The sequence below is a fragment of the Anneissia japonica genome, unplaced genomic scaffold (genome assembly GCF_011630105.1).
Source record: "Anneissia japonica isolate Jap-2015-1 unplaced genomic scaffold, ASM1163010v1 scaffold287727_len1644234_cov201, whole genome shotgun sequence".
Taxonomy (NCBI): Eukaryota; Metazoa; Echinodermata; class Crinoidea; order Comatulida; family Comatulidae; genus Anneissia; species Anneissia japonica.
Genome location: NW_022713615.1, coordinates 382,069 through 399,232, shown reverse-complemented (window position 1 = coordinate 399,232; position 17,164 = coordinate 382,069). Strand labels below are relative to the sequence as shown.

Here is a 17,164-nt window from a genome sequence, read left to right as displayed (position 1 = left end):
AGGAATGCAGCAATTATCAACTACAAAATCGAATGAAATGTACTAATTCTTACTTCGAACACTAATAACACGTCGAATCTGTGGGGTTGCATCCTGTCTTCGTTGGTAGATTATGAAGGCAACTATAACTAGCAGACAAACGCTTACTGCACCTAACAGACAGCCGATAAGAATTTCTGCCCCTAACAAAACGAAAAGTAAAAGTATACGTAATGAAAATATATTAACAATAATGATTATGATATTTATTTATATTAATAATGACATAGGCCTAATCATTAACAATAATGATTATGGCATTATTAATATAAATAAATAGGGAATAATAACAACAACAACAACGATAATGATAATGATGATAATAGTAATAATAATGATAATGATAATAATAGGCCTAACAATAATAATAGTAATAATAATGATGATAATAATAATAATAATTAATAATAATAATAATAATAATAATAAGTTATAATACTAATAATGGTAATAAGTAATGATTACTTACTGACGTCGTTCTCACAGGCGTCTCCTTGAAATCCAATTGGGCATTGGCAAATGCCTTCTATGCACTCTCCTCCATTTCTACAGAAAATTAGGCCCGAACTGCAAGAACCTATGACGAACGGGGCAAAGTCTGCGTCCCCAGACATCTAGTTGGAGAATTAAAATATTCACCTATAAATAATTATTAAATAACATTTAATGGAGTAGTTGAAAACAATCGGAATTGCAGTGTTTACAGGAGTTTATGCTCAACTCGTTTCTCGAGTGATCATCAACTTAAGCCCTATATTATTAATTTGTCGGTCTTACTTATATAGTAAGACTTAAAATTTAAAATAAGTAATCTAAAATAATAATAATAATAATAATAAATAATAATAATAATAATAGTTAATCCTCACCTAAATATTCAGATGGAGTATTTACGAACTCGATTGCAACACAATGTTTAGCTTCTAAACAGATTTGACATGGACTAGGCTATCTTTCCTTACGTAGGCATATAAGTGAATTGCCCACACTCTAAAAAAAATTCCGTACGTTATGACTCAAAAGAAAATGCTACAGCCTAATAAAGACACTTCGGGTACAAAACCTCACTGAAGATCCTGGTACATGGGGTTGGTGCATTTTGTTTACCACAAACACAAACGCACAATGATAGTACAAATACAACGGAATCAGTGTGTATGTCAAGGTTAGAGGATTTTCTAGCTTACAAAGTAAACACCATTAAATATACGGTAGTGCAACATCATGACATTGGATAGGAAATGGAATAAGTGTGTTTTTATTCTTCAAAAGAATGATAAATATCCGAAAAAATAAAGTATTTATTTTACAACGGATACTGGTAGTCGTTCATCGAGACGAGAGGTCAAATCTTTATCATCACTTCCCGCCTATATTAATAATCGTAAAATCCATGAGACTATATATAACATGACTTTTGGGCGCCAAAAGGCCCAATTTATTTATAAGTATGTCTATATATTATTAGTATAGCTTTGTACTTTATACTTTGGATTAGTTTTTCATTGACAATGAGAAGAATCAGTATGTAATAGCACAGTTCTACTGTCCAAAATACAGATGACTAAAAACGTGTTGAGTGGCCAATTTGCACGTGCGCGCGCGTTACAACACTTCCATTATTTGAAACACGCGCAAAAACAGGATATGGTACTGTGGTGGCCCGTACTACAACAGGATACGCAATGTTTACGTAATTTTAGAGTCACCGTCGTTTAATCACCTCACTGTTACCACAAAGAATGACTAAAATGTAGCTATTAAAAAATTTATGATATTGTAATTTTTTTTACGATATCTTGGAGAACCGATTGGAAGTGATTCAGTTTATGTACTTGTTGATATATCCAACTGATAAAAATCAATTATAACAGACATCAATTCGAGTAGTTCATCATTGTTCAAGCATTGCATGGATAGGGAATGAGAGGCATGCAGTAAAAGTGGGTTAGGGCTCGGACCACAGGGTGTCATAAAAAGTGATCAAATAATGTCATCTATTTTGGACGAGTACTCAATGATCATTCATATTAGGTATCTAATTATGTAAGATCATAACCCTTCCCTTCTTGGGCCCTGCCACCCGACCTCACTGGGCCAATAGGCGGCATCCAGACTACGCCATTGGGGGCCGTCAGCTGCACACCTCACGGTTCGGGACGACTCTCTGCGTCCATGTGTATATCAAAAGCGGTTAGCCTGGAGGTTCGAAACTCGCGCTGTGCAAGCCCCTTGTATCCTTGGGCAAGACACTTTATTTAAGATAGTATAATACATACCCCAAGTATCGAAATGCACGCCCTCGTGTCGGGATTCAATATTTCGACATTAACTATGTAATCAATATTTCGACATAAATTATGTCATCATCAGGAACACCTTATCTAAGTATCTATACACACATATATATACACATACATACATACATGTATATATACATACATATATATATATATATATATACACACATATACATATATACATATATATATATATATATATACATACATATACAACTATATATGTTTCCTATTAGTCCTATGTGTCTATGATATGCACAGATATAAGAACACATTACTGATTATAATCGTATTGAGCAAAACCCTTCAGCAATGTTCCTTTCAGTTGTGTTAAAAGTCCAGCGCGAATTGAACCTGCTACTGTCAAGGCAAATATCATATCGATCTGCCTGATGCTGCAGATTCAATTCAGCCAGATCACCCCTCACACAACTCATTCCTTCACATTGTGAAAGAAAGAACTCAGGAAAAACGCTGTAGAAATAATAGTAAAGCAACATCATAAATTAAAATTACTAGTTAGCACTGGGAAAAAATATAGGGGTAAATGATAGAAACAGTGCTCAAATATAGAGTAGAATGATGGTATTCGTAGACCAATGAAAATATTCTAATCCAAGGGTTAAGTGGACATTTCATTAAGCTAAAAAGCACCAACCTGTATGTCCAGAATTGTACACCACAGGTTGTTAGAAGTTGGAACAAACTAATTGTTTGTCATATTTTTTTAAATTATTTTCTTACCTTTAATACTTATTAATCTTTCCGTAAGATTACCTCACACAAACCACAGATGTATACCAATGTTAAGGTTAACGGACAACGATAAGGATTTCGCAGGCAAAGACCCCAATGTATTTCACGAGACTAAACACAACTAATGCAAACAAGCGGGTTTTCAATGTCAACTAACGTCACAAGTCTTTCATATTTCGGTGATTGTGTACAGTAAATTGAATTGACGATCAAATTCAAAGAACAGTGGCATGCTCTGGCATTATGAGTCACTCGTCGGACCAATTGGTATTGTTACTTTATCGTATATAAAAAAGGTCGTTGAACTTAATAAAAACAGCTTCGAATAGAAAAAAAATTAACGGTATTTCATGTATTGACGTTTTTATCGCTTGACAGCAAACTGAAGTGGTTGAAAATAAACCAGCAATTGGAAAACTTCGTATTGACTGAAATTATTACCATTATTGATAATTGGTGTCGAATGATCTATATAGACTGTATCTCAGTTGGACGAAAACTTTCATTCAATTTATTTTGCTGTTTTTGTCAATGATTTATGCTTTTTGTAGGAACTTTTCCATTTCCAACTTATCAATAGACACATTTTAATTGAGTAATGAGCTCTCGTACACACAGTGAACTTTTTTTCAGGTTATTGTGATCAAAATAAGTTCAACTGCGTCTGCAAAAAAAAAACGTGTGGTTCAGTGTGGTTTTGTCTGTAACGTGTTTTCCGAATCATCTTTGTACTACTCGAAGGTCATGACAATCAAACTGTAGAGAATGAATATATGACCATTTTCTGTTAAAATTACTCAAAATATTTAGCGCTTGTTCCTCTCATGTGTAAATGATTTTGTTTTCTAAACGTACCGTTGCACTTTGGTAGCAAAGATTGCAAACACCTTATCCGAAAAAATCATACCACAGAAGGGCAGTTCTAATTTTAAACATGGATAATCTGGCATATTGGCCCAGTGTATCTGCAAATTTTCTGTCGTCTCACACTCGCATTACACTGATGTTTCAATTGGCTTTATGGTAATGTGAAAGAGTAAACTTAAAGTGCAGACAGAAATTTCAAATAATAGGTATAGGCCTATGTATTATTGTAAATTATGTTTCGTCATGTGGGTTTTAGAACCTATAGCTTTCCAGCGTTTACAAGAACAAATAACACTTGAAGGGCTTGGTTTTATTTTCGTGTTTCCTCTTCTGTACTAATAATGAGTTGTTGTCAATCCGAAAATGTTCTCAATTAAATCGTTTGTGTTAATATCTTGCATTCTTTTTGCCTCTTTATAACTTCTTTTTTTTTAAATTTCTCTGTTTCACCTCGCTAGCTAGTGTTATTTGGTCCAGGTTAGGAGGCACCTGATCCCAGAAAATATCAAAACTTAACCGATGCTAACCGGAGTACATAATCACAGATCTCCGGTTGGCGGTGGTGGGGGCTAGCTTGGTGTTTATTGCTTTTTTTTCCCTTTTTTTTCTTTCTGGCTTTTTTCTGTGTTTTCTTGACTAACTACAATATTGTCGAGCGCATAGAGACCTCGTTTATTTGCGCTATATAAATCCATCTATTATTATTATTATTATTATTATTATTATTATTATTATTATTATTATTATTATTATTATTATTATTATTTTAAAATGTGTGGTGCTTTTTCTAAATCAGCTTACGTCCTTTTGGTTCATTTATCAAGGTTTTACCTGTATCTTTGTTAAGAAAATTTGAGAAAACATCTATTCGTAAATCTGAATTGGATTCTAATTTCTTATACAATTGCAATACATTCGAATATTTTCAATTAAAGTTCAATTACTACACTTCAATAGTGGTCCGAATTGAGTGTGTGTTTCATCCTAAGAATAGAATCCCAAAAAGTGTTTACATAAATAAATTGCATCACTGGTATACTGTATAACGCCTGTAAAAACTGTACGTTTTTGCTATATTAATATTTAGTCTATCATTCATTATCAATTGTAACTCGAAAGCGTTTTGTGAATTGTTAAAGGATATTACAATCACGTTTCCGATTTGTTTTGAATGATCCATGTATGCGTTTTGATCTCGTGAGAAAGAGTCATAAGTGACAATTCTCAAGATATTGTCTGCACCCCCATGCATCCGCCCCAGGTTCATACACTGTCGTTTTGTAGGGCCTTAGCAACACTATCCAAGTCCAGTGAATTAGCAGCAGGCCTAAACCGTCCATAATACTCATTAAAAAAATTCTCCAAATATTTTTTTGAGAACATATATGTACACGCGAAATCTCGTTTGGCCTGGGCGCACTACTCACGCACTCGTCCCGAGGTCTGCCTGTACTTGATAGCCTGGTAATATACCGCTTGTCACACGCACTTAACCAAGAGCAACATAAAGAACATTCAAGTAAACTGTAACTTCAGAATCCATTTATTGGATTGACAACTTATATCCAATCACAAACACTCTGATTGCCGGAAAATTACAACCTTGAACAGCTCTCAACACTGGCCCAAGTGGTTTAACAAAAACGATCATGCTACAAATCTATGGGCCGCAAAACATGCACATAAATAGAACAAAATCATATTCTGGCGCTAACAATATATTTTAATATTATATAAATAAATTTACAACTTCTAGTAATTCTGCTTTCAATGCTTTAGCTGATATTTGCGCTTTTGACGAAGAGAAAATAGTGTATAATAGTATGGATAGTTTAAAATAGTACCGTATATATAAGTTTAGCTAGGTCTAAATATCTTAGTTTCAATACAACATTACATAATTTTAATAAAGTCACATAATACTATATTGGAATGTAATATTTTACTACTCACATATTTTGTAAAATGTATATAATAAATATACTTCAAGAAACTCATTAATGCCATATTAAATACGGTACTCGATATTGGGTTTTTTTTAAAAACAGAAATAACATGTTATCACATGCATTTCAGACCTATATCCAATTCTGGCTTGCTAATAAAATGGAGCTGAGATATAGTTATAGTTGTCTCAGAATGGAGTCAGATAATTACGCTAAACTATCTACCCCTTGTCGTCAACTTGTGACTGATGAATTACTACACACTACGTTCCGAATGATCTCGTCGGGTCTTGGTTTGGCTAGCTCTGTTTTCCTGGACAAAATCATAAGAAGGTAGGCCTAATTTCTCATCTGGTGCAGATTTAGTTTTTAGCTGATCGTCTTTCGATTGATGCATATTGTCAGTGGAGAAAGCAGATTTGTCTGATTTGCTCTCCGGCGTAGTAGTGTCTAACAATGGATATTCACTGAGCGCCTGAACGCTTGGGGATTTAGTAACATTAACAGTGGGGGGTTCGAGATATGTCGATTCTGAATCCGCTTCAACAGCATTTGTGAGGTCGCATTGTTCAGCATCTTGGTTTTCACACGATTTCGAAACATCATCGTATCCAGGTGGAGCATCATCTTTTGTTTTATCAATCTTTATGCTGGGCCGAGCACCTATTTTAAAATAAATAAAATACTGTACACAGCATAACCTTAGGTAAATATGGCGTATATGGCGGGGGGTGGGGTGGTAGCGGGTGTGCAGACGTGCTCCACCCACCGGCGACAAATTAGTTCCACTAAGTGAATTAAAATACTAAAATGACTATTAAATTTATTCATTGGAATAGAGATTCAGTTCTATATTATAAATGTTTGCACCCCAGGCCAAAACCCACAACACCCCTGATGCATCTGCATTAAATTAAAACAAAGAGCATAGAACTACAAGAGGTCGTCACACTCACACTATAGTTAGCATGCATACGTCATAAGCTAGATTACGCCACCTTTTCCTAGTAAGGCAAACTTTCCCGGCGTGATTTTTTTCATGGATAAACAAACACCACAGCTTTGCACATGAATGCCTTGCCTAGCTAGGGCTACAATAGCCGCATAGTTAGCATATAATACTTAAACAACTGAATTATTCTTAGGTCCCATAGTTACTTTATTTTCTTATTTTAATTTATTTCTTTCGAAAGTGTACTTTTTATCACATATAATTGCACTGTCTACTTAGGCCTAGTCCTAGTCTTCTTATGCCTCATTGTCCCTCGCTATACACAGTACATACGGCTGTCTCTTATACACATCTAGATGTGTATAAGAGACAAGGTCTAAATATCTTAGTATCAATACAACATTACATAATTTTGATAAAGTCACATAATACTATATTGAAATGTAATATTTTACTACTCACATATTTTGTAAAATGTATATAATAAATATACTTCAAGAAACTCATTAATGCCATATTAAATACGGTACTCGATATTTGTTTGTTTTTTTAAAACAGAAAAAACATGTTATCACATGCATTTCAGACCTATATCCAATTCTGGCTTGCTAATAAAATGGAGCTGAGATATAGTTATAGTTGTCTCAGAATGGAGTCAGATAATTACGCTAAACTATCTACCCCTTGATGAATTACTACACACTACGTTCCGAATGATCTCGTCGGGTCTTGGTTTGGCTAGCTCTGTTTTCCTGGACAAAATCATAAGAAGGTGGGCCTAATTTCTCATCTGGTGCAGATTTAGTTTTTAGCTGATCGTCTGTCGATTGATGCATATTGTCAGTGGAGAAAGCAGATTTGTCTGATTTGCTCTCCGGCGTAGCAGTGTCTAACAATGGATATTCACTGAGCGTCTGAGCGCTTGGGGATTTAGTAACATTAACAGTGGGGGGTTCGAGATATGTCGATTCTGAATCCGCTTCAATAGCATTTGTGAGGTCGCATTGTTCAGCATCTTGGTTTTCACACGATTTCGAAACATCATCGTATCCAGGTGGAGCATCATCTTTTGTTTTATCAATCTTTATGCTGGGCTGAGCACCTATTTTAAAATAAATAAAATACTGTACACAGCATAACCTTAGGTAAATATGGCGTATATGGCGGGGGGGGGGGGTGGTAGCGGGTGTGCAGACGTGCTCCACCCACTGGCGACAAATTAGTTCCACTAAGTGAATTAAAATACTAAAATGACTATTAAATTTATTCATTGGAATAGAGATTCAGTTCTATATTATAAATGTTTGCACCCCAGGCCAAAACCCACAACACCCCTGATGCATCTGCATTAAATTAAAACAAAGAGCATAGAACTACAAGAGGTCCAACTGTCAGGGTTTCGTTGGAACGCAATCCTCTCTCAAAAAGTAATGCCACGAAGGGGCGTGTCCTTCAAAAGAATGTAAAAGGCGTTGTATCGAAAGCGTGCTGCGCGTATAGAACGTATGTTCGAGTTTCGAAACTCAGCACGCGTTCGATCATTTTGAAGGACAGTACGTTTAACCATAGAGGTATTGGTAATACTGCACTTATTCGAAAATATCTGTCGAGCTACATGACTCAAATAATTATACATGCCTTCCACCATGGAGCTATAAAATTAGATAGCTCCATGCTTGTCCCAAAGAGTATAAAACTGCAAGAGGTCCCACTTCCGGGGATTCTTTGGAACGCAATCCTATTTCAAAAAGTGCCCAAAAGGGGCGTGGCCTTAACAGACGTTCGATGATCGAACATGTGCTGTGTGATGTTCGAGTTACAAACTCTATTCGAATTCGAATAGTACTTTTTTTGACGTTCCATTGCTTGCATACAAAGTAATGGCAGTCGGACCTCTTGCAGCTCTATAGTCTTTGATTAAAATAAATGTAGGTTGCATTGCATAATGTGAATGATGACTAATACAAAATCTGATACCACAATTTATTGCAAATTATGCACGTGCGTGATAGCAACCACGCAGCATACGGTAACACTTCCGGTTATGTTGTATAGTAGCATGCACTGATTGCCTCCACGCATTAATCCGTAGCAATTATCAAGCACTAGTCGGAAGTTTTCGTACACGTAATTCCCAACATTCATGCCAAGGCCTGTATTTTGACGAGTTTCTAGAAAAGTGTGTAAAATAATTACCACACCATGATAGCACTACACGTTCGCACTATAGTTTCTTTTAAGATTAATTGATACAGATAAAAATTCTCATCTACTTACGAACACTGATTATCCTTGGTAATATACGTGGTCTTTGTCGTTCCCCTTTCCAACGTCTAAGCATTAATATTAAAATAACCAAAATGAGCCCAATTGATAGAACAACCGCAATTATGATGTACGTTGTTAAGTCAGTGGCTACAAGAAGAATAAATAAATGGCCTAATGTACACTCTCATTGTTCACACTAGTTCACCGTATTATTTTTTTATAAGCATCACAAACTTCATATAGGATCAATGCTGTATCCAAAGTTTTCAAACGGCGCGGGACAAAATCAGTGTGGACCAACTTTACGAGTAAATACAAATAATATGGACCCATTTTTTAAAAATTTGACCCATTTTACACAAAAATTTGAAAAATGTGGACCCATTTATTTAAGATTTTACCCATTTAAGCTAAATATGAGAAACCTGGACCCATTTTCAAAAGTGGACTCATTTTGTGCATAAAAGCTGCATAATTTGGACCCATTTTTCAAAATATGGACCCATTCTTTGTGGACCTATTAGAAAAAAATTGTGGGACTGTACCAACTGTCCCAATTGTATTGCATTGTATAGGATACAGTATTATAGTAATTAATTGTATTCGTCGTATGTAGTCGGGCAGTGAGTTATGAGTCGTGTAACGGTGCATCAACACCGAATTTTCAGAGCTAGGATTATAATGTCACGTAGAATCCACTGGGCATGCAAAGGACCTTGAGTTATCTAAACCCCTCTCCAGACTATCACAAATTTGAATGTTTTAATGAATTATCAGTGGAAAAATTATCTCTGAGAAGGTCATTCAGGATTGTACTGATAAATTTCTTCCGTTAAAAAAGAGAGCGCAGCCCAATAAGGAACAGTGGATAAAGAGAAAAATGGGAAGCGTTATTCATTTAAAAACACAAAGCTTTGAATGTCTACCAAACTAAACAATAAAACATCGTGAGAGAATTATGTTAGATTGAGAAATAAAGCCACTGCTGAAATGAGAAAGGTTTAGTTTTGAGAGTAAGTTAGAAAGATAATACTAAGTGAAATCCTTAAAAGCGTTTTGGTCCTTTGTTAAAAATAAAACTAAGATCAAGGAGTACATACGGTACCGGATTTGAAAGATGAGCACCAAAATCAAAGTGGAAGTGTTTAACAAGGTATTTTGTTGGTGTGCATACACATGAGAACTCCAGCAATTTTTCTAGCTTAAGAATTCCAAATTTTGCAGTGCAGTGTAGATTCTGTGGTATTTCAGTATGAGGATGTTGTCATTTTTTTAAAAGGTTTAGATATAAATAAAATGCCTGGTCCGGACGGAATTCACTCCAGAGTATTAAGAGAGACTGCTACAGAACTCGGTGGTGTTATTAAACAAATGGTTATATGAAGGAGTTGTTTCTGGGTCAGTGCGAGTGGGGGATGTTCATCTTCTTTAAGAAAGGTAGTAAGAGTGAGAGAGAATTATAGACCCGTTAGTCTGACGTCTAGGTACGTGTAAAATACATACTCCAGGTATTGAAATGCACGCCATCGTGTCGGGATTCAATATGATTGTTTATCAAAATCATTATGCACATGTTAAATCCAATTAAAAAATAAATAAAATAAATAAAAAATACGACGTGGAAAGTTTAACCTAATAATTTTGTTAATAATGCGGTTCTAAAATTAATCTTATGACCACAACTTTTAAGTTGTAACTTCAGAAAAAAAAATACTTTGCGACTCCTAACCAGCTTTTTGAATATTTTATTCGTGATGTTATTTCTAGTGTTAATATTGATTGTGTATAAAACTTGATTAATGCCTATCATTTGATTCGAAGCTGAATTTTTCTGTACATGCTGTAAATGTTGTACCCGACCCGCTATAGGAAGCTCGGTTTAACTATTCAGTCGTTTAAAAGAAAGGGTACAACAGAGATCTACAAGATTATTAAGGGAATTGAAAGATAAGAAATATGTAGATAGACTGAAAGAGCTAAATCTACCTACCGTATCATATAGAAGAAAGAGAGCTGATCTTGTTAAATGAATAAAATACCGTATTACATGATTTTGATACCACTGATTCAATCAATATTTTTAAATGCCCACCTCAGAGTAAATAAAACACGAAGGAAGAGGACACGCATATAAACTTTTTAAAAGTAGATAGTAATGTTAGAAAAACATCGTCTTGCAATCGAAATCTTACTATCTATCATAAAGGCTATTACATGTATAATACACTGTGATATAAACAGGCCTATATAGGCCAACCTGATTATTAAATTAAAATTGACATACTGCTGATTTCACAGTGATCTCCGGAGTAAGTGCTGGGACATAAACAAAAAGGACCATTGGATGACTCTCGGCACTGACCCCCATTCAAACATTTGGGAATGCATTTAGGCGGCATTAGTGAGTTCATATCTGTATCCGTAATCTGAAAGAAAACAATATTTAATATATTTGGAGTGGAGTTGAATAGCTTAGCGGTTAAGATGCTTGCCTTCTAATCACGGTGTCCTGGGTTCAAATTCTCTAACAGCAGGACTTTTTCTCAGACTAAAAACAACTCCACTCTCATAGCCTCATAAAGAGACTTCGCTGCAGATTAAAAATCATCACTTTATTTTATTTATAAAGGGCCCCTGAATATCAGCCGACCTTCAAGGATACGCTGAAGGGGTCACCTTTATAAATATGGTTTAAAAAATAACATAGGGCCTATATTAACGATATTTAGAAGTAGGCCTACTAATTAGAAGTAATATAACAACACTAATCAACGGGCCCCTCTGATACGCCTTTGATCTTATGCACACAAAAAGGAAGGTCAAATTTACACTATTCGGAATCGTATTTTCGTCCTACTGATCCATTGTGGCATCCGTGACGCCTAAATATTGTTGATATGAATAGAGTGCTGCCTATATACCTACTCAAAATGTGATTATATTCTCTTAGCTCATGTGTGTGCATACTCATAAATCGAATTAATAAAATTTAAATGTAATTGCTCCACATGGTCGATGCTACTCTCTTAATTTAAGAGATTTTAGCACTGTTGTTCGGATACATAATTTCAATTATTTCCTGTCGGAATATCAAGAAGTTAACAACTTGCCTTTGAACATACAGCTTAACCACCAACTTTGTCTAATAGGAAATCATAAACCTGTTACAGCGTCCACAGTGGTGATTATTATAACGCTGTTAAAATTTCCTAACACTTCCACTTTTAAAAAAGTTTGTTTTGCTGACTATAGCAGTTCATTTCCATACAACCCAGCTGCTTCCAAACGATACTGAATTCCAACACCGAATGTGAAGTTATATGTCGTCAACCTATTATACATAACGTCAGGTACAGGAGGGTACACAATGATTGGCAAATATACGTTACTGTCACGCATTACTTGAAAAAAAGCAAAAAATTACACTCGAATAGCCTACCATTATTGTTAATTTTCAGGTAATCAATGGTGCCTATTCTGAGATGATGGTCCACTGAGCACTTTCATAAAATCAAGGATTTTTTTTTATCCTGTTACGTTGGTTACACACCTGTTGATCATGTTAAAACATACAGAGTTTTCGATCCCTCTTAATGGATATCTATGTCACATAATTTTAATAGCCATTATAATTTATCTTATAAAGGTCGTTAGTTTGACATTTTGTTAAGTCATATCACTTTCATATAAAGTAATCGCATTCGATATCGTTTACGTAAGTTTCTATGTATGTTCACCTGAAATAGTTACGCATAATATACTGGTGCAATGTTCATCAGCGTTTGTGGTGTTAGTCGTGGCGATGGGGGTCTAGTAATAAAGATATAATATTTTTACACATCATATTTCTATTAATATTATACGTCAACTGCCATTTATTTTTGGAAGGTATGTATTCTCCTTTCTTGAAACTAAAACTGGAGTTAAAATCACAATAACAATTCACCTATTAAAATAAACACAAGCAGTTCATCTTGTAAACATTTTATTAAATAATGGATAAGCACATTTAAATATACAAAACATTATATTCATAGGCCTAATTCTTCTTTTTTCTGTGAAAAACATATTTTTTTTCAGTAAACACACTACTAGTAGTGTTAAATATATAACTAATCAGGCATAACTCTTCAACGAAAGCTATGTATGTATATAAAGGCCTATTATCTCCAAAAATAGGTTTTCACCTATACATTATTTATAAGAATTAAAGTTTGAATATTGTGTTCAATGTAAAAATAATGAACAGATGCGAGGTTGTCTATTTTAACAATACCTTATTGGCGTCGAAAAGGAAATTGGAAACGAAAATCATTAGAGACAACCTCTCCGGACACGGTACAAGAATATACAAATTACTGTATATGATGTTGAATCAATTTGAAGCAAAACCGCATGTCTCCCTCGGGTCTCCATCTTAATTCCAAACAAATTGAGGTCCTGGAAATATATTTGTTTCCAGTCGCTTATCAGTGGCGGATCCAGGAATTCGAAATAAAGGTAGACCAGGGACAGACTCTCACAGATGGAGGGTCTAGACAACCACAGGCCCACAATGGTTGGTTGGAGCTGAGGTAAGAAATTTTATGATTATGTCACCTAGATAGTCGCCGAAAATGGTATTCTCAGACTTAATGTTATTTTTTTCTCCATTTAAAAAAAATAATCTAGACAAATTTAGGGGGAAGGGGGTCCCCCACATCTTGAGTTCACCACTGCTTATACTTCTGTTACGGCATCAATCACTCTCGTAGTATTAACTGTACACGACTATACCGATGGTCAAGAAAAATATCAAACCATGGTGTTTCTATCGTCTTCATGAAGAGTCATGGTTGAAGTATTCGGCTACTACTTGGCCAATATACCGTGAGTTCAACAATTAATAATGGAGCTTTAAAAATGCTGATGTCGTTTGAGTGTTCATATGGCATATGATCATGCTTAGTTGAAACTATGTTATTTTGCCATTTAAAGGCATGTGTACACTATGACGATAACGACCAACGATAAAAAGCTAAAAAGCGATTGTTCATATAGAAAATAAAAGAAATAAGAGAAGTTTTCATACTAGCACTATTCAATACGTGTATACAATGAAAAAATATTGTCACAAATCAAATCAAATTACGTCAAAATCATGGGAAAACGATAAAATCGTAGTGTGAAACAATTGCTTTTTAGCTTTTTATCGTCGATCGTTATCGTCGTAGTGTAAACAGGACTTTATAGTGCCATTGTATCCTTTACCATATGGTTTTACTTTTAGAGGCACATACGTTAAGAGCTAGTTAATTCACCAAGATACTCTAAAAAGGATCAACAAACTGAACTATTTTTGTAGATAAGCCAATCAATCAATTGTTTAGATGGATTTCGATGTGTAGAGTTTCATTGTTCGTCATGAGTATGAAAGATAGATAACGGTAGAGAAATCTACGAGTCGTCCTTAGCACATGTCTCAGTTGATTCCCTTGTGTCGCGACGTGGTTGATGCAAGAAAACTCGATGGCTAGCTCTGTTATCCTCGACGTCTTTATAACCTGGTGGAGGAGCTTCGATAGTATTGGCAGTAAAAGGTGATTCCAGTTGTTCTGGTGTCACCGTATTTGCATCACGATGTTCTCCACTTGTGCTTCGATCAACCTCTGATTCATCACCGGGTACGTGCTCTCCACCAGCAGGCAAGTACGCTTCAACATCTAGCCCTATATGACATTCTGTTTCCTCTTCGTGTCTTTCTGCACCATCTACTTCAGTCTCCGCTTCTCCGTTTCCAGAAACAATAACATCGTCATAAGCTGGAGGGACGTCATTTTTAGATTTATCGATCTTCGTTGTTCTTCGTAATGGCCCTTAAAATAAATAGATATATTAATTTAACTTTCTGTGTTGAAATATTGAATTTTAAGTATTTCTCAGTTATATGAATGAAAAAGTAATCAACTTTCCTATGAAACAAAGATCGAAATATTTCAGTTTTCACATATTTTTACAGACATTTTATTTTGGAAATTTCTCAACTGGTTATTCTTATTCTTTATTGCTAAAATCAAGAACACACACAATGACAGTCGACTCAGAGAGCAGGCAGGAACCTAAATGTGAACTATCACAGTAACAAAGTATATGCAAATCGCAGTCTTAAAATATGTTTGAGCAAACATCTCACTGACATGATAAACAAAACTACTATACCATCAGAATGATGAAAATACACCATCTACATGACTGAATGCTTCCACTAAAGCATTTTCTATGACTCCCACTAGAAGTGTAAGTGCACATGGCTGTCACAGCAAATCTCATTAAGGAATCCTAGTTACGCGCCTGACATTTCGTAGTAGCATGGCTACGTGCATTGCGTGGACAGAGCATCATTATATTAATGCAACCGAAATGGAAGATACGGTAACTTACGTACGCTGATGATTCTGTTAATAATTAGTGGCCTATCCTGCTCTTGTCGAAAGCGTTGGCAGAGTCCGATAGTTAGACATGCTGCAATTCCAAGAAGTATTGCAATGCCTATCAGCACAAATGTTATTGTCATTGATACTGGAAAGAAAGGTTCAAACAATGATGTTTCAATTTTAAAATTACAAGATCCGCGTTCACGGGATATTTGCTCAATTTTAGTACATTCTATTTAGTGTATGATGCGCAGATGCAACGAAGGTTGTGTTGCAAATTCATAAACCGGAGGAAGAGCTCAAGATGTTTAGATTTTGAACATCAGAATGAGTAAAGACCTACAAACTCAAACGAGATTATTAGACAAGCACATGTGATATTGTAATAACCAATGCTTGTGATATGGGTTATGTAAAATGAAAACGTCTATGCGGATTTTAGCAGACATTTTTTACCAATTAATGAATATTTTATATATACCATTGGCTTGACATGTATCTCCGTAGAAACTCCCGGGGCAATCACAGACAAACTCATTATTTATAAGTTGGCAGACTCCACCATTCCGGCATCCGGGTTGACAAATCCCGCTCATGACTGCAATTAAAAACACGTGAGTAGACCTATGGTTACAGACACGCCAACACAATCTCAATAAAAAAAAAACAGTAACGACGTTATACGTTAATACTTGTGATCTAGATTTTAGGCACTCGGTGGAACGTTTTCGATTTTCGCTATCACGGAATTAAACACACGATGTGTAGTGATTATTGCCTAATCACAACTTTTTAAACATTTTCTGTGGTCCAAAAACAAACTTGAATCTGTGGTCCTTGTGCATAGAATTTTTAACTATTCGTTTTGTAGTGAGCTGTACTCTATTACACGAGTTCAAAGGCTGGCTCCATAAATTTACTGCACCGAACAAATAAAAACTAATATCGTTGCTTTATTGCAGCTTTAGTTTAATTTTCAGTTTTCATTACGATTCAATTATTGTGCTGTGGAGTTTACTAGAATTGGTGAGGGATTTTAGCTCAGCCAATCAGGTCATAGGTATATTTTATGGTATTCAAACAGTAGTCCTGCCTATAACGATTTCACTCAAATCTTGTTTATGATTAAAATATTAAAAGATATCCTCTTGTAAGGCACTGTATCCTCTTTTAACACTACTTGCTAATGCCTAAAATCTACAAATATTTACTCTGAATAGGACGCGTGTTTATGATGATGATGAATCAGCAAACACAATAAAATCATAATAAATTAATAATATTTTATGACCCGTAATCGTCCGTCAGTCGTAGGTTAATACTGAATTTTTTAGAGATTTCAAAGGCTTCAAATATAATGTAGTGTAACACTAGTTGTCTCAGGCCTAACAGAGTATTTATAACTAACTACTAAATCCTTTCCGAGCCACTGGGGCTCATAGGGCTGGAGCTTACCCCCAGTTTCTGTAGTGTGAAGCGGATGAGAGTTGTACTCGCCCTGTTCTGGACGGGACACTAGTCCATCGCAGGTTAGTCCCCAGCAGTTTGCTGGTACCCATTGATACAGATGGGTGGACTGATGCAATGTAGCTAAAGTGCCTTGCCCAAGGACACAAGCGAATC

The 17,164-nt window shown here is 35.3% G+C and overlaps 3 protein-coding genes across 9 annotated transcripts in view; all 3 read right to left on the bottom strand.

Moving 5' to 3' along the window:
• The window catches only part of LOC117108622, a 7,636-nt gene extending 3,144 nt beyond the window's left edge, over window positions 1-4,492 (bottom strand). Inside the window, exons 1-3 of one of the 4 annotated variants that reach the window (XM_033250708.1) lie at window positions 3,084-4,492; window positions 509-678; window positions 54-182 (exon numbers count right to left, since the gene is read on the bottom strand). In XM_033250708.1, coding sequence (XP_033106599.1) covers window positions 54-182; window positions 509-653 — 274 coding nt within the window. In that variant the 5' untranslated portion in view covers window positions 654-678; window positions 3,084-4,492. Of the gene's footprint in view, window positions 1-53; window positions 183-508; window positions 679-908; window positions 2,263-3,083 lie in introns of those variants that run through there. The other 3 variants (XM_033250706.1, XM_033250707.1, XM_033250709.1) reach the window with 3 other exon arrangements.
• A 990-nt stretch (window positions 4,493-5,482) lies between these two features.
• LOC117108590 (low-density lipoprotein receptor-related protein 2-like) lies at window positions 5,483-12,527 on the bottom strand. 3 transcript variants are annotated; one of them, XM_033250666.1, is made up of 4 exons: window positions 12,239-12,523; window positions 11,413-11,554; window positions 9,138-9,275; window positions 5,483-6,571 (listed from the first exon to the last, which is right to left on the bottom strand). In XM_033250666.1, the coding sequence occupies exons 2-4, from the start codon at window positions 11,537-11,539 to the stop codon at window positions 6,165-6,167; spliced, it is 672 nt and encodes a 223-aa protein (XP_033106557.1). In that variant the 5' UTR covers window positions 11,540-11,554; window positions 12,239-12,523; the 3' UTR covers window positions 5,483-6,164. The 3 variants fall into 3 exon arrangements, with proteins under 3 accessions (XP_033106557.1, XP_033106556.1, XP_033106558.1); XM_033250665.1 differs by lacking the exon at window positions 5,483-6,571 and adding an exon at window positions 7,556-7,962 and having other exon boundaries at window positions 12,239-12,527; XM_033250667.1 differs by lacking the exons at window positions 5,483-6,571; window positions 11,413-11,554 and adding an exon at window positions 7,556-7,962 and having other exon boundaries at window positions 12,239-12,526.
• Window positions 12,528-13,096: 569 nt separating this feature from the next.
• LOC117108591 overlaps window positions 13,097-17,164 on the bottom strand; it is a 5,170-nt gene continuing 1,102 nt past the window's right edge. The window contains exons 2-4 of one of the 2 annotated variants that reach the window (XM_033250668.1): window positions 16,023-16,139; window positions 15,549-15,686; window positions 13,097-14,983 (exon numbers count right to left, since the gene is read on the bottom strand). In XM_033250668.1, the coding sequence (XP_033106559.1) occupies window positions 14,565-14,983; window positions 15,549-15,686; window positions 16,023-16,137 (672 nt within the window). In that variant the 5' untranslated portion in view covers window positions 16,138-16,139 and the 3' untranslated portion in view covers window positions 13,097-14,564. The remainder of the gene's footprint in view (window positions 14,984-15,548; window positions 15,687-16,022; window positions 16,140-17,164) is intronic. The other variant, XM_033250669.1, reaches the window with a different exon arrangement.